This window comes from Podarcis melisellensis (genome assembly GCF_964234715.1).
Source record: "Podarcis melisellensis genome assembly, chromosome: 1".
Taxonomy (NCBI): domain Eukaryota; kingdom Metazoa; phylum Chordata; class Lepidosauria; order Squamata; family Lacertidae; genus Podarcis; species Podarcis melisellensis.
Genome location: NC_138528.1, coordinates 94,849,678 through 94,865,840, shown reverse-complemented (window position 1 = coordinate 94,865,840; position 16,163 = coordinate 94,849,678). Strand labels below are relative to the sequence as shown.

At 39.8% G+C, this 16,163-nt stretch overlaps 1 protein-coding gene across 11 annotated transcripts in view; it reads left to right on the top strand.

The window, feature by feature from the left end:
- Positions 1 to 16,163, top strand: part of NCKAP5 (NCK associated protein 5) — a 617,165-nt gene that overhangs the window by 523,484 nt on the left and 77,518 nt on the right. For all 11 annotated transcript variants that reach the window (XM_081921458.1, XM_081921453.1, XM_081921455.1 and 8 more), the window contains 3 exons: positions 442 to 4,208; positions 5,782 to 5,959; positions 9,607 to 9,685. In XM_081921458.1, the coding sequence (XP_081777584.1) occupies positions 442 to 4,208; positions 5,782 to 5,959; positions 9,607 to 9,685 (4,024 nt within the window). The remainder of the gene's footprint in view (positions 1 to 441; positions 4,209 to 5,781; positions 5,960 to 9,606; positions 9,686 to 16,163) is intronic.

Genomic DNA, 16,163 nt, shown 5'->3' with positions numbered 1-16,163 from the left:
TAGTAGCTTATAATATTTTAAGATATTTGTATGTGATGCCACATAATTTGAACACAAAATTGACGAGAGCAACAAGGGAAGCCAACACGGTGCTCTCCAGATGTTGTTGGACTACCAACTCCCTTCAGCCCCAACCAGCATAGCCAGTGGTTTTAGCTGATGGAAGATGTAGTCCCACAACATCTGGAGGGCTGCAGACCTTGATCCCTTGTATGCCAGGTCCTCTTTTTATTATAGCATTGTAACAGAACTATCTGTAGGAAAAAAATACTATAAAAACCATAGGCCTTCTCAAGCTCCACAGTGTGGCCATTTTAGCATGGTTGTACAATGTACAACCATAGCAATGAGAGAGAAGTCAGTAGCTCAACATTGTCCTTTTTTTAGTAATGTTTGTTAATTTCTGTGGTAATAACTCTTTCTTACTTCTTTTAAAATCAGTCGTCAGTGAGCTGGGATAAAAGAATAAGCATTGGTTCTTCGCTCCCCAGCAACCTTTCCAGTCCTGCTGATGATCTACCTCCAACTCGTATCAAGGAAAACCACATTTTGGAAGGGCTAAAGAAGTTACAGAAACGCAAAATATTACTTGAACCGCCTTCTTCTGTTATATCCAAATGGGGATACAAAGATTGCATGGACTCTAATGAAGGAATATACTCCCCTGGCATTAAGTGCAGCAGTCATAAAGAAGAGGTACATTGCACACCAGAGGAAATGGGGGCCATTTGCATTGATCACCAGAAAAACTTTGTGTATGATTCAGATTCACATGAGGATGCGGATGATGAGTCTTCATCTTTAGCATTACTGTATGAAGTACCGAGCAAAGACTGTAGGCACTATTGTAATAAATTAACTCACAGCGTTTCTGACAGCCTATTTGGTTGGGAGCCTGATAGAAAGCACTTGCCAGAAAGAGGTTCTTATTTTAATTCAAAAGAGAGACCTGAAAAACTGACTAGTTTTGTCAATGAATTTCAGTCAAAAGGAAAATCTTGCACAAATGTGAAGCTGCCTGTGTTGCAAATAGATAAAAGTCTTGCTAGCATAAGCTGGAGAGACCTTAATTTACACCTTTCAGATACTGATGACAATGAAATCCTGGACGAATTACATATAGAAAGCAGTGATGAAAAAAGCCCATCAGATTTGTCATTAACTCCTTTTGTTGACAAGCACACAGAGAATTCTGATGTGCGTGTAAAGAAGGAAAATTGCCAGCATGTATCTTCAGAAAAAGAAGCAAGTCAGGTACTCACTCACTCGGGCATTAGGCCAAAGGCATGTAATTTCATTAAGCAACAAAAAGTTATAAAGAAGACTTCTTCAGAAGAATGCATTACTGTTATATTTGATGCTGAAGATGGCAAACCTATCGAATTCAGTTCACATCAATCTGGAGTTGTCACTGTAACTAGAAATGAAATTTCAATCAACCACTCATGTACTGGGCCCAATGCAGAATACACTGAATGTTTACCTCAGGGAATAGTTAATTTCCAAAAAGCAATGGAAGCTAAGAACTACAGCATTTTGCAAGCACCTGATAATGAAATTGAGAGAAAGACTCTCCCAAATAACTTAGAGAATGAGCATGCAGTTGACCCTACTACATGCAACAGTCAGTCTCCTTTACTCCCCAAAAGACCCCTGTTTCACAACATCCCACAGCAAAAGCTAATGAAGCCAGTTTGCAGTATTTCTTCCAAGCCTAGGTCTCCATCTTGTATGCAGGCAGGCAGTAACCAAAACCAAAAATTGACAAAAATTCCGAGCAGAGATAAGTTCTCGCCACAAAAAACAAATATCACAGTGAATGAATATTCCACTAGCACCTCATCACACTGTCCTATGACACTGGAGAAATCTGTAAAATGTTCAAGATTCAAAAAAGTGCAGAGTCCCACTAAGAATACTGATTCAAAAGTAGATTTGTTTATTTCAAGGGTGCACCCTCTGCAAAATTCTAAAATGCTTGACAGAACAGATTGGCCCAAGAATCAGGTCCCAGAATCAGCTTCATTGCATCAACATCTTATTGAGTCAATTGACTGTGAAGAACCACCTACTAGAGATATCCATTGTGATTTGCCTGCTGTAGAAGCTAGATCTCCATCACCACCACCTCCTCCAGGCAGGTCAACGTCACTATTGATAAGACCAAACTATGACTATTCACCACCTGTACCCAATAAGCCAGGAGCAAGCATTCCCAGTGAGACAGTAAAAAGTCCAGTCATGTCACCACTGAAAACGGCCTCAATGTCCATTTTTCATAATGTGCATAGAATGCCAACTAACAAGCTCCCTTCAACACATAAAGTCAAATTAAATCACTTCAATGAGAAAGGAGAGGTGTTTACACAAAGCAAATGCATATCAGAGCAACCCTCCACAATGTGCCAAGTCATTCCCAAAGTGTTTACAAAGAAAGTTCCTCCTAAAACCTCAAACCAATCAGTATCCTGCAATAATATAGAACGTAATTCCAAGGATGTGTCCCCAGACTGCACGTCACAAGATACAGATCTAATGCAAAATGGACTACTGCCTAAGGACACTGAAGTACCTCAGAAAAATAAATTTCCAAACAGATTCTCCACATCACCAGATTGTCAGCCAGCAATGATTGGGAAACCTTTTCTGCCTCAGATTAATCACTCCCCATTATCACTGTTGTCTCAGGGAAGTGATGCTGGAAATATACCAGAAAAGAGTCTGAAACCACATCTGCCTGTAGGACTTAAATTACTCATAAAATCTCCTCAGCTCCTAAGAAAGAGTTCCACTATACCAGGGAAGCAGGAAAAAGACAGTATGAATGCAGCCTCCAAAAGCTGTGTGAATTCATCCAAACGGAGGCAGGGTGAATCTTTAGCTCAAACCACCATAGACGTAGCTGACACTGAATTAAGGAGTGCTGAGAATGGAATAAAAGAAAGTTTTGCTGGGGATCTTGGTATGAATCCAGCTTCCTCTGTTTCACCTGAGACTTGCTGCTTAATAGAACGAGGAGATGGGTTGGAAAACAGGTTAGTTAAGAGATCCATTTCTTCTAGTAGTAAGGCATACTTGAAGCCTGCTCTTGGTATGAATGGAGCAAAGGCCCGAAGTCAAAGTTTCAGTATTCACACAGGGGAAAAGTCACCTATACCTTCCACAGAAGGGTTAGGAAAAGTTCGGACCCAGATCATAACAAACACATCTGAAAGAGGGAATTCTTTAACGAGGCAAAACTCTGCTGTGGAAGGATTACAAATCAGAGCTGTTCCTGGTTCAGCAGTGATGTCAGATACGGTTTCAAACACGACAAAAGTTCCAGAAACTTCTTATTCTAGACAGGGTTCTTCTGCAAGCATGAGTAGTTCCAGCAGTCAAGTTGGTAGCCCAAGCAAACTACCATTCCATATGTCTCCAAAGGGGGATTTATTCTGCAGCATTTCAAAAACTGAGGACAACAAATCACCATCTCAGAGAGATGTCCAAAGTAAATCTTTCCATGATGAAAAGGCCAGCGGAATTTCAAAGCATCAACCAGTAAGCAGAAAAAGTGTTACACAAGCAGAAATGGCATTGGAGTCATCAACTAGTATTTCATCAGAACAAATTTTGCCACTTCAGAAAAATCTGGACAGCACACAATCTCCTCATAAACACGAAGCAGCCAAGGTAGTATTGCAAGAAGCCTGCATAAAGGCATCTGAAGCCTTGGAGAAGGTTTCAGCTTCATCTGTTTTACAGCCCACGATAGAAGAAAAAGTCATGTTGTGCATCCAGGAAAATATGCAGAAGGAACAAGGGCAGAGCAAATGCCCTACCACTGAGCCTAAACAAAAGAGTGGGGGGCCTTCTATTGCTAGCTGGTTTGGTTTTCGAAAGAGTAAGCTCCCAGCCTTGAGTGGTAGAAAAGCTGATGTTTCTAAAGTAAAAATAGAAAAGAAAGAGCCGAAGGGTTTAGCTTTTGGAAGCAAGCAAACAAAATCGGAAAAAAGAAAAGACAAAAAGAAGACTGAACAGCACTGTGAAGCAGAAAACGAGATAAATAAGAAAACTCTGAATTGTGGTATTTTAGACAGTGTTCCAAAAGGGAAAAAAATGACAAAAGCCACACACAATAACCTCAGCCAAACTGGGTGCGAACAAAAGAACAGCTCTGCCACCACACACTCGGGAAAAGACAGCTTTATGAAAGAGCTTTTACACAGGTAAGGTTTTTGGAAATGTAGATTGAGATATAGATATTGTGAAGGCATGTAGATTTCATTTCATTCAAACTCCCATCTTAGTTTCTTTAGTAGGAAAGCACAAAGAACACACTTTACTATGCCACGATCAAGCATGCCCTCACAATATGTACAGTGTGGCTGTTTTCTCTTTCCAAACAGCATCCCTTTTCATCCCTTTTACTATGGCACATCACAAGCTGCTATATAAAATCCTGCTGACATTAAAAAGTAACTTGCAAGGAGCACCGAGTAGCTGGAAGCACCTTGCAATGAGCATGTAAGCTGTTCATCCCCCAAAAAACACGACCCCACAAACTTTCCACAAATTGACTCTCATTTATCTCTAGATTCCAGCTGTAGATGAGGAGCCCTGTAACACCCTATATGGCCTAGCATCTGCACAGCCTTCTCCATGTCTCGTCAATCCCAGGGATTTGACTGGTGATGACACAAGGGAGAGCTTTCTTTCTGGTAGCACTTGGGATATGAAGTTCCTTTCTTAGTGAGATTAGCTCAACTCCCACTTTAGCAGCATTTTTATACCACCTCAGTACTACCACCCAGCTCCACAGGATTTCAGCAGACAAATGGTTTGTTTAATTTGTCTCTTTTCTCGTGGTTTCTTCTGTTATTTAGTCCACTTTGTTTATTATTATTTGCTTTAGTTATTCTGTCTGTCTGTTTTCCATTGCAGCTACTTGTGCTGACGCCCGTGAGGTAGAAAATTAGGATATAGAACATAAAATGAATAAACCATTTCAAGATTCTGGATAACTGGATACACCATACCTGTAAAATGATCATTCCTTTTGTGAAAAATCAGGCAATATTAGGATGTCAGAGAGTAGGATGTCAAGGAGCCTAGACTTTTCCGTGGCATACTATTTTTATAGCAAGAGAGCTTTTTAAAAGCATATGGCCATGCATTCAGAATTGAAACCCCTCTACTACCACCTGCCTCCTAGAATAGCATAGCCCAGTAAAAACTATACCACATGGCTGCTCCGATCATTTGTATCTGCTCTTTGTTAACCAGGTCAGTGGGCTCTGAAATTAAAGAATAGAAAGACTTATAAAAGCTAATACAAATATTAAGCCATAGAAGGTTATTTTTTTCCTAGGAAAAAACCCTGTAGGCATAGCAGTATGGGAGGAAATGCATTGCCTGGTTTTGTTTTGTTTTTAAGGTCTTCTAAAAATTTGCTATTGTTAATTGTTAGTAAATACATACAGCAACCAACCAGAATTAAGTACATTAGGCTACCTTAGACCACAAAGACATTTGGCAATAATGGTTCAGTGTGTTTTCCAATTTGCCTCCCAGTCATAGAAAATTTAAAATAAATCATTATATGTTGAAAGACTAAATTGATATAGTACCTGAAATTGCAAGTGACAGATTTGATCAAGGCTAGTTAGAAACATTTATCACTCACAGGTCTACAGGGAGAAAGATGCAGGGAGGTTACGTTAAACATTAAAGGAATGGTGAAAGTAGAGTGATTGAAGAAGGGCAATGTAATTTATCAGAGGAATCACTTTCCACCTACAGAGTTGATAAGAAAGCAGCCCAGCCGACAGAAAGTGGATCACATAATGTTTCCTACAGGAGCGTGTCGAAGGGCGGCTCCCAGGGCTCTTCTCTTCCCAACAACTCTGTCGGCACTCAAGGAAACCAGAAGAAAACCAGCAAAACAAAGGCTGATATGGAAATACCAAATGATGCAGTGGTACGTAACAAGACCCTGCTGTCCTTAATTTTTATTTTTTCCCCATACTGTTACTGCTCCAACACAGGGTAGAAATATGCTTGTCATTGCTGGGGAACGATGGATTAATGTCAGCATCTGATGGCCTGATTAGGGAATCCGATTATACTAATGCCCATAGCTGTCATTTGATGGAAACATATTCAGCCTTTTTTATGGCAATTTGCACTTGGTTACCTGTGCTTTCAAGCCCACTTCAAGGTCCTAGTTTTCACCTTTTCAGTTGTTCCATAGCTTGAGACCCACATGTCCCCAGACATTCCTTCTGGATATATCAGCTACCCTGCTGGTTGTTCCCTGAAAACTAAGCCTTGCTTCATATCCTTCACTCTGTGATATAAGGCCTTCCATATGTAGAAGTAAGGTACTTTATAGTAGTGGCCTCCAGGACCTGGAGATGCCAGGGTTGGAACTAAGACCTGCCACTTGCAAAACAAGTGCTCTGCCATTGATCTGTAGCCTTTCTTCTACCACCACACTGCCCCACACACCAGGACCCCAATCTGAATCAGGTCCCCAGCACTGGCAGTTTGTGTGGGGTGGGAAAACTTTGTGTTGGATGTCACATCTGGGTTAGCCCTGAGAACACCACTGGACAGTTGTTTCTTTTAAGCTTCTTCTGTTATTGCTCTGAAAAAAGGAAAAGGTGAGTGATTAACATCCCGTGCATGCTGCTGCATTCTGCGAGGAAGCTTGAATTGTGAAGTAATTACATATTTCTCAGGGATATATGCTAAAGGTAAAACACATTTTCAAAGCCCTTCATGATGGGAATTGAAAAATCTATTAGCTCAGTATTGATGTTTAGGGTGCTTAAGGTTAAAAGTATCAGTGGCTTGCTCTCAACATCAGGCAAATGTCTGCAAGCATTTGTGCTTCCATGTAAAGCAAGCTTTAACTAGAAGATATACAAGGTCATTTGTTAAAAACATCTCAGAACCTGCATTCTGAATCCATATGCTTTGGAAAACTTTTCCATCTCCCCTCCCCCTCTCCCCCCCTTTCCCCTCTCCCCCTTTCTGTAGCATGTAGCTTCTATAGTATCATCTTTTCTTTGAAAATGTAGATGTCCCCTGCATTATAAAACCACAAATTATAAGCATATCTAAGTCTGCCCTTGTAATGTCACTGAAAGGAATGAGAGAGAATGAAAGTCTGGAAATGTGCAATATGCAGGAAATTCAATCCAACTGATCTAGAACTTTGATAGCAAAGCAGAGCCCCTTATCACAGCCACTCAATTTAACTATGCCCCATTTAATATGGTGCTGACAGCTTAGGGTATATCTTCACTGCACAGAAGTATTTTTTTTAAGCATGCTGCTTTTACAATTTCTTTTTTAACTTCCTTATTATTGTCTAATGGCACAGTAATTTGCAGAAGTTTTTGTCTCATTTTGTGAAGTCTTTGCAAATGTAACAATAATAGCCATTTAGGACTTTAAGTATATCTTCAAGAAACACACTTCATTTTATCGGGCAAGTACAAAGATTGTTCTGAATCTACATAAATAATGAAGAAATGTTAATTTTTTTCTCTCTAACTTCTAAGGACAAATTAGTCACGCTGCAAAGGCATTACCTTTTCCTTCTCCAGACTGCACTTTGTTAAGCTGAAAATCAAAGTGTTATTAGGACATTGTTTTTGAAGATTGGATTATATTATATGCTACATCTTTGTGGGTTTTTCAATACTTGATTTTATTCTGTAAATGAAATAGCTTGCATTACCATGTTGAAGCCATTTGGGTTGAAAGAAAAATGAGTGCCTATAATCTGTGTTTTGGAATCTGTTGTGTGTTTTTTTTAATAATGACAGAATTGTGGGGAATTTCAGTTTGTCCTCTAAACTTGGTACTACTCAATCTCATTTAAAATGCATATATTATTTCCTGGTCTTCATGTCCTTTTCTCCCTTTACTGGCTTCTCACTTTGAATCACGTTGCAGAGAATTCAGTAAAAAGAGATAGCTGTGATTGAAAACACTAGCATGTGGTAGCATTTCCCATTGTGCATTCTTTTTTCCCTAAAAAAAGGAGGGGGGGGGGACATGCCTTTTTGAGAAAAACAGCACAAACCTTTTCAAAAGCCCTGAGCAGAGATGATTTCTTTTTCTTTTTACACTGTGACAATACAAGGTACATTTAGAGATGAGGGTCAAACCAGTAACTAACACTTGCAAAAGTTGATAAAGAATGCATGCCTTAAATTTCATCTGAATGGAAAAATCAAATGTGCCTTTTACATTTAATGCTCCTCCAAAGTGGGTTTTCAAAAGTGTATCTTTCATGCGCCATAGAATTAAGTCTTTTCTTTTTCAGCATGTTAATTAAAGGCTTAGGGTTCTATTATGCCATCACTTAAACACTTATCTCAGACTGTGGTTTCCTGGCGATTTTTATATACATTTTTAAGAAAAACATGTTCCATTAGCATCGTTGGAACAGATCGTTTGCGCAGGGAGTGCAAAACAAGGACTTTGCTGGAAATCTTGCTCATTTGCTTACATAAATAGCCCCATTTTGAACCTAACCATTGAGTATTTTGTGAAAAACAGGAAAGATACTATGCTCCCCCAAACTAAAGCCAATGTGGTTTTAGTTTTAATATGCATACCACAGCCAAGGTGGAAAAGCACCTTGGGAAGCCAGGTGTGTGAGAGTAGAATATAAGACTGCCATAATGAAAGCATTCTTGCTTGACTTAGAACTGAGCCACATTGTTGAAGCTAATATGGTACAATGGGAAGGGCACAATGGATTGCAGTGCTCATTCTTTCTTCACATATTTTTACCTTGGATGTCAAACTATTTAAGTTGCCCATGCACCTTTAAACCACTGGTTGACAAAATAGTATCTAAGGCAGCAAACCAGTTATAGATGAAAGGTAGTGTTGGTAGCTGAGTGGAGAAATGGAGTGGAGAGTACTTAACCTTTTTTCTTACAACAGCTTTTCAATTCAAAATCTGTTTCAGCCCAGGTGGTAGTGACAGCGGAGGTGGCAGTTCATTTTATTTATATAGATGTGGAAAAGATGCCAGAATTATGTGACTGCAGCACTGAATGAAGATACCATGTGACACATTAATTTTATTTCCTCAGTTCTTTAACATAAATTAATAAGATGCAACATTTGAGGAGGAAGAAAAATACAGGATCATGAGAACTTAATGTATTTCTTTAATATATATATATAAATATATATAAATTTTATCTTTTTGAAAAATTGTATCACATTGTTGTTTAGTCATTTAGTCATGTCTGACTTCGTGACCCCGTGGACCAGAGCACGCCAGGCATTCCTGTCTTCTACTGCCTCCCACAGTTTGGTCAAACTCATGTTCGTAGCTTCGCACAAAGACTTAATTTTTCTTGCCAGTTGCATCGTATTGTTCTTAGCAAAGCATCTAGAAACAATTTAAACGTCATTCATAATAGGACGCTGTGCAAGCTGTACTACGTGGGAGTTGCATTAAGGTGGATAGTAAAGGGTGATAGCAAAGATACTAAAAGTTAAACAGATTTGTTTTGAAATACACTGTTTTTGTTCTGTTAAAAGAGAGATATGTAAGCAGTTACAATTACTGTTCCCCCCTTTACAACACAGATCAAAGTGGTAACAGAAAACTTCCAAGAAGATGAAGAGAACGCCATCGCTGACTCAACTTGTCAAAGCCACTTAATAGGTAACATCAACAAAAAAATTAAAATGTTGTAATATGTGGCTTAGAGTCTCTTAGTACATTATGTAGTCTGTGCAATTGAACAGAGTTATGTACAATTAATCCCATTGAATCACACTAGACGAAAGGTAAAACTGGATGACTTTCTTCTCAATATATTTTAGCAGGCAGCACTGGGGATCAGGCCAAAGATCTTAGCCAGCCAGCAGCCTGTACTTGCAGTGGCCTACCAGATATCTGTGCAAATAGGAACAAGATACTTCTTCAATGGCTCAGTACAGAAATTAATGTAATCCTATATTGGGGATCGGAAATATGCCATGAGCACAAATATTCTACCTCTACATGCTAGTTCCAACATGCCTTTCCTTGTTTGCCTAAGTGTAAACTGTGTTGGGTCTCATCAGAAATGCCTTTAAACCATAGTCATCTACTTTTCTTCATACAAATCATATTTCTTTTCAGTGAGAGATTTATTACCTTAATGCAGGTAGCTTTACCATCTGTGGAAATGTTATGAACAGTCTTCTAAATAGCCATACTTCCTGGCTACAGTGCTATCCTTCATCCTGATTTTTAGTGCTATGTTATTTGTGCATCATTGTAGCAGTACTTTTTGAACATACCAGTTTACCAAGTTGGATGATACATGCCAGCAATGGGAACCTCCAGCTCATGTGGCTAATTAGTCTCTACAGGCCTTCTCATTTGTCAGTTTATTTTGGCCAGACCACAGCTACCTACCCTACACCTGACATTGTATATAATGTGTGCTGGGGGACAGGTAAAGTCGCAGCTGGGCCAAAAGGGGAAAGTGCAGGCACCGTCAAGCAGCTGAATGTCAGGGCTTCAAAGCGCAGCCCAGGGCTCTCTGCAAGCACTGAGGGTCAGTTGGTGGTCGGGGCTTGAAAAGAGTGCTACACAGCCGAAACACTGACAGTCATCTGGGATCAGGAACTGCCTAGCGCTGATGAGGGGACTGGAGAAAACAGCTTGTATTCAAAGCTCTTCTTCCAATGCTCTGAATGCAAGTTGCATTCTGAAGGGCTTCAAAGGACCTCTCTGTAACCAAGGATCAGCTGTTTTGAAGGCATGTTCCCAGCACCGATCAGGTGACTGGCAGGTGAGTGTTCTTGTCACCTATCAAATTGGGCGACAGAGGATAGCAGAGATAAAGATCTGGCCTGCCAGCCAGATCCAGTTCCCCACCCTGGTTATATGCACTCCAAGATGAATCCTCAGTAGAGGAAAGGTTCATGGGAATATAAATTAGGATGTTGAATAGTATTGTCAAATGTAAGAACATAAAATGATTGCATATACTATGCTGCTTATATATTTCTAATTCTATTTACAGAACTATTTAGCATGATTGACATCAGAGAATAAATTATCATTATTATTTATTACATTTCTATACTACCCTTCATCTGAAGATCACAGGGCAGTTCACAACATAAAAATAAAAGATGAGAACACAAAACACATGATAAAACGAAAGCAAAAAACCCAAAACCATTAACTATTAAACCATTAAACACATTTAAAGGGTCATATAAGGTTAATCAGCCAAAGGCTTGGTTTTTGGGTGGTGTCTAAAGATAGGTAATGAAGATGCCAGGCAAGCCTCCCTGAGGAGAGCATTCCACAAATGGTGAGCCACTGCAGAAAAGGCCCATTCCCTTGTTGCCACCCTCTGGACCTCTCACAGAGGAGACACATGAAGAAGGCCTCAGGTGATCAATGCAGGGTACAGGTCGGTTCATATGGGGAGAAGTGGTCCTTGAGGTGTTGTGGTCTTGAGCTGTACAAGGTTTTATAGGTCAAAACCAGCACCTTGAATTGGGCCTGGGGAAAAATTGGTTGCCAGTGCAGTCAAGCCAGGATTGGTATAATATGTTCAACTGTCCCGCCCTGATGAGCAACCTGCTGAATTCTGCACCAGCTGAAGTTTCCAAACCATCTTCAGAGGCAGCCCTACATGTTATCAAAGTGTTGCAGTTATCTAACCTAGAGGTTACCAGAGCATAGATAGAAGTTAGGTTATTCCTGCCCCAATAGGGGCATAGCTTGGCCACCATCTGAAGCTAATGGAAGGCACTCCATACCACTGAAGCCACTTGAGACTCAAGCATCAGCAAAGGATCCAGAAGTACTCCCAAGTTGTATACCTGCTCCTTTAGATGGAGTATGACCCCATCAAGAGCAGGCAACCTCCCAGCCATCTGTTCTAGGAAATCACCCACTAACAGTGCCTCTTCTTATCTGGATTGAGCTTCAGTCTGTTGGCTCTCATCCAGTCTGCTACTGAGGCAAGACAATGGTCCAGCACTTCCACTGCCTCACCTGTAGATTTAAAGAAGAAGTAGAATTGTGTGTCACCAGCTTAATTTCTGACAATGTACTCCAGACCTGCAGATAACCCCACTCAGGGGTTTCATAGAATCATAAAATCATAGAATTGTAGAGTTGGAAGGGATCCCAAAGGTAATGTAGTCCAACCCCCTGCAATGCAGGAATCTCAACTAAAGCATCCATGACAGATGGTCATCCAACCTCTGCTTAAAAACCTCCAATGAAGGAGAGTCCACAACACCTCGAGGGAGACCATTCCACTGCCAATATTAAATAGCATGGGGGATAAAATTGAGCCCTGAGGAACTCCACATTAAAGGCTCCATGGAGCTGAAAAGCACTCCCCAAGCATCACCCTCTGAAAATGGCCATCCAAGTAGGACTGGAACCACCGCCAACTCAGACATGTTATCCAGAAGGATACAATGGTCAATAATATCAAAAGCTGCTGAGGGGTTGAGGAAAATTAACAGGCACATTTCCCCTGTTTCTCCCACACTTATGATTCCTCTGTAAGTCGCAAATATATTCGTGTACCACACTTCACATTTTGGGAGGCTGAGTGTTGGCATAAATGTAAACCAAAATGTTTGTGTTGAGGATCTGTGTCTTGTGCTCGTTTTCTCCTGCTTATACTCCATATGAAAACATCTGTGCTGCCAGCTCACAGCAATCTCTCAGTGCCGGGCTCCAGCTGATATGACTTTGTGTGCTTTGTTTCAAACTTCTTCCCAATCACAGAAGGTGCTTCGAAACTATAATTTAAAGATTATTATGATAAATGGTTACGTACTCACATTTTAACGAGCCATTCTCTCTCTCTCCTCCCCACTGCCACCTAATTTTTCACTGTGGAAACTAACATTTTAACAAAATGGAAATTGTGTGTATAGTGTGTGGGTAGGGGAAAACTATGCTAATGGCACTGAGCTCAGGATACACTTTGCAATCCCTGGACTGGTGCCTGGATGCAGTGGTGAACTGGATGAGGGTCAACAAATGGAGTTTGAATTCTGGGGAGAAAGACACCTTTGGGGTGGGTGGTTCTGATGTCCAGGAAGTTGGTCAGTTGTCTGTTCAGAAGGTGGCACTCCCTCTGAAGGAGCAAGTACAGAGACCAGGTTCAAGGCCCATGTGCTAATCCATAAATCACAACTTGGGCTCAAAGTACCATAAGGACTATCTTGGTTCCTTATGTTCCTCTTCAGTTGCTGAGATCCTCTGATCTCAGCAACACTCATGAGTTTTGATTCACCTTCACTAAAGACAGAGCATTTAGTGCAGCAGGTCCTGCCCCTACCAGTAGAGGTTCTTCAGAAACCCTCCCTCCCTCCAAACGTCTTTTGAGAACATATTTGTTTACAACATGCTTGTTCTTTTTCTTTTACCCAATGTGTATTTATTGGTGTTTATTATTGGTGTTTTAATGGATCTTTTGTTGATTTTATCCTTGTACTCTACCCAGCTGTATTTTTATGAAAGTGGGACTTACAGATTCATAAATAAATTAATAAGCTAATAATTTTAATGAGAGCGATTCAGTTGTTAACAGTTGTCAGTGTAAGATCCTCAAGTGGGTATCTGGTCTATAAAGTTAGATAATATGCAAGTTAAATAATATCCAGTGGACTACAGGTATGGTATTATATGGCACAGTGGTATTTTATCACAGTGAAGTACTCCTAGTTCTTGTCATGCATGTTCCAGTTGCTTTATATTCTGTTCAAAAGTGCTCTTAGCAAGCCAATAGATTTAAATAAGTTAATAGTTTCCTAGATGAGTCTTCTTTTAAAAGACCCTGAGAAGACAATGTAATACATATCAATAAACATATAAGATATTATCTCAGGCACTGCACTTTCACAAGATACTTTTACGGCTGGGGAAACCTTGACTTACAGAAAAGCCATCATGCAACACAGCTGAAGTTATTCATCTAGAAATTGCAGAACATAATTCTTAACTCTTAACTTCCCATCTGTGTGCTGTACCATCTCTCTGTCTCTCATCATATTCAGCGTTCAGCTTGGCTATTGGGTCCATTCATGCACACAGTATATATGTATAGTCAGAAATCTTATAAAATCGATATATATATTAAGATGCTACAAGTAATTATCTCAGTTGCATTTTTCTTTTGCTGAGTTGCAGAAGCAAGGATATCAGGGAACCTCTTTGGCTGTTTCTTCCCCATCCTCTGTGTACCTACCTGTCTTACAAAAATGTTTATAGCATAATCCAGGGGTGCTGGCAGCTGTTGCCCATTGAGGCTGGTGAGGCAGGGAGAAAGTTAGCTATTGGTAGGGGGAGTCAAGGATAACAACAGCCAGAGCTAAAGTAGGAGGAACACTGCAAGACTGCAATCCTGTACACAGTAACACAATCACGTGAGAATAAGCCCCAGTGAACTTAATATATTTATATATATATAATTTAATACTTAAGACGGTTTACTAAGTGGTTTACAAAATAAGAAATATTTGGAAGAATTTAGTGTCTCACTAAGACAGATGTTCCATCAGTGCAAGCATTTCAGCTTGCCAGAAGGAATGACCCCCCCTACTACCCAATGTGATAATTTGAAGGTTCCTCTGACCTCCCCCCTCCCAACCCAATGGGGGCTGCAGGAAGAAGAGAAGTGAGATAGCCCTATGGAAGTCTTTGTGCAGACATTGTGCACTCATTAGGTGAATCCCACCCAAGATTGTGCCCAGAGCTCTCTATGCAAATCCCACGCCTACTGCTACTTGTTATGTCTTGCTGCATCTTTAGGCATCTAAAGTTACGGTATTTACACCAATTCCATGTGTCTTCACTCTTCGGGTGCACAGAAAAATACAGTTCTTTGTGCTAGAATTTTACACTAAGGTGAAGATTTTATTTTATAGTCTTGAATCCAGGCACTCCAGTCCATTAAAGTTCTTGATAATCATCTAGCTTATAGCCAAGCACTTTCTTATAACATCATTTTTCGCTTTCCAAGAACAACTCTGCAAAAGGTTCTGCAGTTTAATTTAAAAGCAATCTGATCAGAAAAGAAAGGTCTCTCTTTTCTTATACCTTTGTTATTGTAGGTATCCTTATTTAGTGAAAATGTTGAGCTGAATTCAATGGATCTTGAAATGTTCTTGAAATTGAGGGTTGTTGGTATTGTATAGTGGTGAGGCTATTTTTCAATCCCCATCTTTGGGCTTCTTATAAAGAAAGGGAGACAAGTGATGAAAAAATAAATTTCAATGAGAGACTGGAATTGTCTTGATAAGAGAGTTTTTATGTATTATTTGATAGAATGCTTAGTAAAGATAATGGCTATAAACAATAGAGTTAGAATGAAGTTTCAGCATTTAAAGTACTTTGGTTATGGCAACAAAATCTGTTTAAAGCATTTTCGTTCACTAGTTCTAATGCTGATTAATTCAGCATTACACTCATTCAGTTCTCTATAGCTTTCTCATTTAAACAGAAACATTAAATGGGCAATGATTGTATATTAAATTAATGTAACAGTCTTTCTTCAGTCCTTATCTGCCCACCCAGGTGTTTATTAAGTAATAAAGACATTGGTGAATTTAAGTTTTAATGATATAATCCTACCTTCACAAATACAAGTGAAGGCTTATTTCTTATGAGACCACACTTACGACACTGTCAATATTTTTCTCTAATAAGTATCTGTCTATTCAGCATAACCTAATAAGTACCCAACCTAGAAGTTTGATTAAGTTACAAGTCATAGTACTAGACAGGTACAAAATCAATGAAAAACCAGAGGAATCAAAGCTGTCTAAAATGCCAGTTGTAGCTCATTTGCTTACTATTTTTGAATGACAGAACTACAACAAATTTTGGAGAATGGAATACGCCTCTCCTTGTTTTCAGCCTCTCCATTTCATTTCTCCACAGTTTTCTGCCCTACTACCATTAAAACAACAAGTCAATATCACATGCATTCTGCGCATGTCCAGTCCTCATTGGGCTGGTAGGGGGGTTTTATTAATGGAATCCTTTTAAAAAAACCAGTAAGCCTTGGGTTTTCAGTCTAGCTACAGCCCCCTCCCCAAACGGAAGGTTCTGAGCCAATAAAATAATAGTGGGATGCAGGAGGAAGATCAGAGGAAGAAGGGGG